Source organism: Vitis riparia, chromosome 19, assembly GCF_004353265.1.
Source record: "Vitis riparia cultivar Riparia Gloire de Montpellier isolate 1030 chromosome 19, EGFV_Vit.rip_1.0, whole genome shotgun sequence".
In the NCBI taxonomy this organism is placed as follows: domain Eukaryota; kingdom Viridiplantae; phylum Streptophyta; class Magnoliopsida; order Vitales; family Vitaceae; genus Vitis; species Vitis riparia.
This window is the reverse complement of record NC_048449.1, coordinates 1,184,390-1,188,584: the sequence shown is the minus strand read 5'-3', so window position 1 is coordinate 1,188,584 and position 4,195 is coordinate 1,184,390. Positions and strand designations below refer to the sequence as shown.

The 4,195-nt window shown below is 38.6% G+C and overlaps 1 protein-coding gene across 1 annotated transcript; it reads right to left on the bottom strand.

The window, feature by feature from the left end:
* Positions 1-403: 403 nt before the first annotated feature.
* Positions 404-4,191, bottom strand: LOC117909034 (probable leucine-rich repeat receptor-like protein kinase At2g33170; the record flags this gene model as incomplete). Its single annotated transcript, XM_034822936.1, is given in 10 exon segments — positions 404-765; positions 1,608-2,188; positions 2,190-2,316; positions 2,319-2,441; positions 2,444-2,662; positions 2,665-3,117; positions 3,120-3,404; positions 3,407-3,976; positions 3,979-4,149; positions 4,152-4,191. Coding segments are annotated over 10 exon segments (2,931 nt in total), but the record flags the coding sequence as incomplete, so codon positions are not given.
* Between the last annotated feature and the right edge of the window lie 4 nt (positions 4,192-4,195).

Here is a 4,195-nt window from a genome sequence, read left to right as displayed (position 1 = left end):
AACAAGAGAGGCTAAGTGGAATTATAATCATTAGAAAATTAATGACTGAAGATATAATGCAGCTAACTTCAAGATTATGGACAACCCTTTTGTAGAAAATTCACTTCCAAAAGGGCCTTTAAAATAGAACTCTTAACTGCTCTGCAACCATACTTGAATTAGTATTTTTGTATTGATATCAAATGAAAATACAGATTTGGGAGTAACATCAATTACCCCTCAAACTCTTAATTAGAAAAGTTAAGTAACAGCATTTTTGTTAAAAAATGTACATGATAATTTTTATCATTTACTCTAGTAATAAACAAGGAAGAATCAGAACCAAAAAGGAAAAAGAAACAAGAAACTATCACAATTAATGGAAGCTGGGAAAATTTTACATACATTCATGATGAATCATCTTCAGAGGAAGATCATTGATTGGAGATGAGATATAGTACCCCTCATGCTCATTAGACTCAATCAGCATCAGCACAACTTCCCGCATTGAAGGCCGGTCAGGAGGGGACATATTTGTGCACAGTATAGCAATTTTTAAGACAGCAATCATGTGATCAACAGTATTTTCGTCTTCTAGATTTAAACGAGTGTCAAATATCTCAGATGTCAATGAATGGTCCCGAATATAATTCCTCACCCATGAGACAAGATCGCCTCCTTGATCTAGTGGCTGTACAGGAGTTCTCCCTGTTAACAACTCCAATAGAACAACCCCATAGCTATATATGTCGCATTTCTCTGTAACCTTCATAGTGTAAGCATATTCTGGCATGAAGAAGAGATAAATTATCAATCACTTACATAGAATGATGATCAATCATCTCATCTACAAAGCTCAACCCTGCTAATAGATGATGTATCTTTCTATGGTAGACAGACAGACAGATGATAGACACGCATACCTATATACAGAGTAAGGAAAGAAAGAGAGAAAGAACAAATGTTTGTTTTTCTCATGACAAAAAATAGATTAGAATTCTCTTCTCTCTGTGTCATGGTACCACTGTCAAATCAATGAACAAATGAGAATGTATTAGTCATACAACTGAGAACCTCACCACTTTTCCACCCAGATTTTTTGTGAAACTAAAATGTATAATTGAATGTTATCATGTTTCATCCAACTGAAAACCTGATGCAAGTAGATACTCTTCGTGAGGTTTGAGTCTAGCAGGACAAAGCAAGTTTGTTCAAACTGGACTAAAACAGCTAAAATTGAGAAATTCTCCAATAATGCAAACATTCTCATTGATCCTATCACTAGGTGTGATTTGTAATTCCAGGTAATCATTTGGAATCCCTTTTTGATAGACTTGAATTAGCAAGAATAAGTAAAATAAACAACCGGCCAATTTGTACAATAAGTCCCCAAAAATCATAATTTTTATTTGAGGCATCAAACAAGAGCTATTAGAAAATGACAAATAAGTAAAAAGGCTAAGGAACTATAGCACACAAGTCATGATATATGATATGACTCTTTACAAAGAAAAGAGGAAAGGAACCCCAAATAAGGGTACTTCTCCAGCAACTATAGGATGTCAGTCCAATGTTTAATGAATCTGGAAATAAATACTATTATAGGAAAGGACAATAAGGGAGCTCACCAGGGGCAATGTATCCGTATGATCCAGCAACAGCTGACATTGATTTAGATTGAGGCATGTCCACAACCTTTGCCAAACCAAAATCACCAACATGAGCTTCAAAATTACTGTCAAGTAGAATATTATTAGATTTTATATCACGGTGAATGATCCTTGGTTTGCAGTCATGATGTAAATAAGCAAGACCTTCAGCAGCCCCAAGAGCAATAGTGAACCGGGTTTGCCATTCCAAGCTACAAGATGCCCCATGAAGCAACTCACCCAAACTACCCCTTGCCATGTACTCATACAGAAGCAGATTGGAACCCTGGTGATAGCAAAAACCATAGAGCTTCACAATATTACGATGCCTAATCTTTCCCAGTGTGAGAATTTCAGCTCGGAAACTGTTGTCAATGCTGTTTCCTTCCCTGTTAGAGGCAAGCTTCTTAACTGCAATGGTTTGCCCAGAATGCATAACTGCCTTATAAACAGTTCCACAAGCCCCCCTTCCAACCACGTAGCTGTCATGAAAATTGTTTGTGGCCTCAACTAGATCTTGGAAAGTGAAACCCTCCTTGGGAGGAAAGTAGATATCAAACAGATGAGGGAATCTCTTTGTCTTGCAAAGAAGCAACTACTTCAACTGGACGTCTCATAAAATATAAAATAATTACAATCAGAATGAGAGAGATCCCACCTACAACAGCTGCAACTACTGTGATGATTTACCCCGAGGAGCATCCACACTCTCCAAAGAAGGAGGAACAGAACTAAAAGATGGAGTTCCATTGCAATTGCTAAGACGCCCACCACACAGGCCTTCATTTCCAATAAAACTGCTGCTAACCATGTCTGAAACAGTGGAATGGAAGGTAAAGGTCCAGTGAGGTCATTGTATGAGAAGTTGCACCCCATTAAACTTGAGAGATTTCCAAATGTGCTTGGAATTTCACCACTCAAATGATTGTTGTTAAGCAGTAGAAACTCCAGTAAAATAAGATTCCCAAGCTCAGGTGGTATTCTCCCCGAGAGATTATTATAACTAAGATTCATTGCAATCTGCAAGCTTGAAGAGCACCCAACTCTGGAGGTATTTCACCTGAAAACAAATTTCCACCCATCTGCAACTCTGTCAAATGGGAGAGATTTCCCAATGCTGCAGGTATATTTCCAGAAAATTTATTTTCGGAGAGCTTGAGAAGCTCCAACTGCAAAAGAGTCCCAAGTTCTTTTGGTAAAGCATCAACAAAGCTGTTCCTGCTGAGATCAAGTCGTTGAAGCATCTTGCAGTTAACAATCGTAGGGGGAATCTGTCCAGTGAGAAAATTAGATGAGATATTAAAAGTCACCAACTCGGAGAGGTTCCCTATCTCCTTTGGTAACTCAGATGTGAAGTAATTGTTTGCAAGATGAAGCCTTTGTAAACTTCTGCAGTTTGCAATCTCTGGAGGAATTAGACCACTGAACTTGTTCTGGTCCAATTCAATAGCTGAAAGGTTCACCAATCTGCACAACTCTAAAGGGAAGCTCCAGTAAGACTGTTTCCAACCAGACGAAGTTGCACCAAGGATTTACATTTTAAGACCCCCATTGGGATATTTCCATACAGCTTATTAGACTCGAGATTCAACAAAATCAAATTAGATCGTCGACATATATGAGAAGGTATGCTTCCTGTCAAGTGGTTTTGAGAAAAATCAACCACCCAAAGTGGGCTATAAAGTCCAAGAGCTTGAGGAATACGACCAGTCAGACGGTTGTCGAACAACTGTAACTGGAACATTTGTGTCAAATACTGAAATCCAACAGGAATAGACCTGTTAGGTTATTAATCGAGAGATCAAGCTTCGCCAAGTTCCTCAAGCTACTAAGCTCATTTGGAATGACACCACTCAGCTCATTCTGGAAAAGATACAGTAATTTTAGACCCTTTATCTTACTGAACTCAGTTGGAATCCCTCCAGTCAGGTAGTTCTCTGAGAAATCAATTTCTGTGGCTTGAGAAAGATTACCTATCTCTCTTGGAATGGTACCATTCAACTCATTTCTATAGATGTATAACTTCTTCAAAAACTTGAGGCTCCCAATCTCCCTGGGTATCTCTCCCACGAGATTATTCTGGTACAAAGCAAGAGTTTCAAGATGTGTACAATTCCCAAGTTCCTTTGGGACAAAACCTGACAACTGATTACCCCAAAGAATCAGATCCGTCAAGTTCCTAAGCATCCCAATCTCCTTGGGTATTTCTCCAGCTAAATCATTTTGGGCAAGTCCAAGATATCTCAAGCTCCTACATCCACCAATCTCTGCAGGAAGACTTCCAGAAATAGCATTCTGCCCAGCTCGAAATGTTTTCAAACTCTTGAGATTCCCAAAAGAACGTGGCAAGGACCTGTGAGATTGTTAGTGTATGCCACTAATTCTACAAGCGCGTAAAGATTCCCAATCTCTTCAGGGAAAGGACCAGACAATTTGTTATTGCATACATTCAAATCTGTCAAACAAGACAAACTACAAAATTCAGCAGGAATTGACCCGTCAAACTGATTATCGTTCAACAAAGTGTCTCCAACTTCGAACAATTTCCAATCTCCTTGGGTATATTT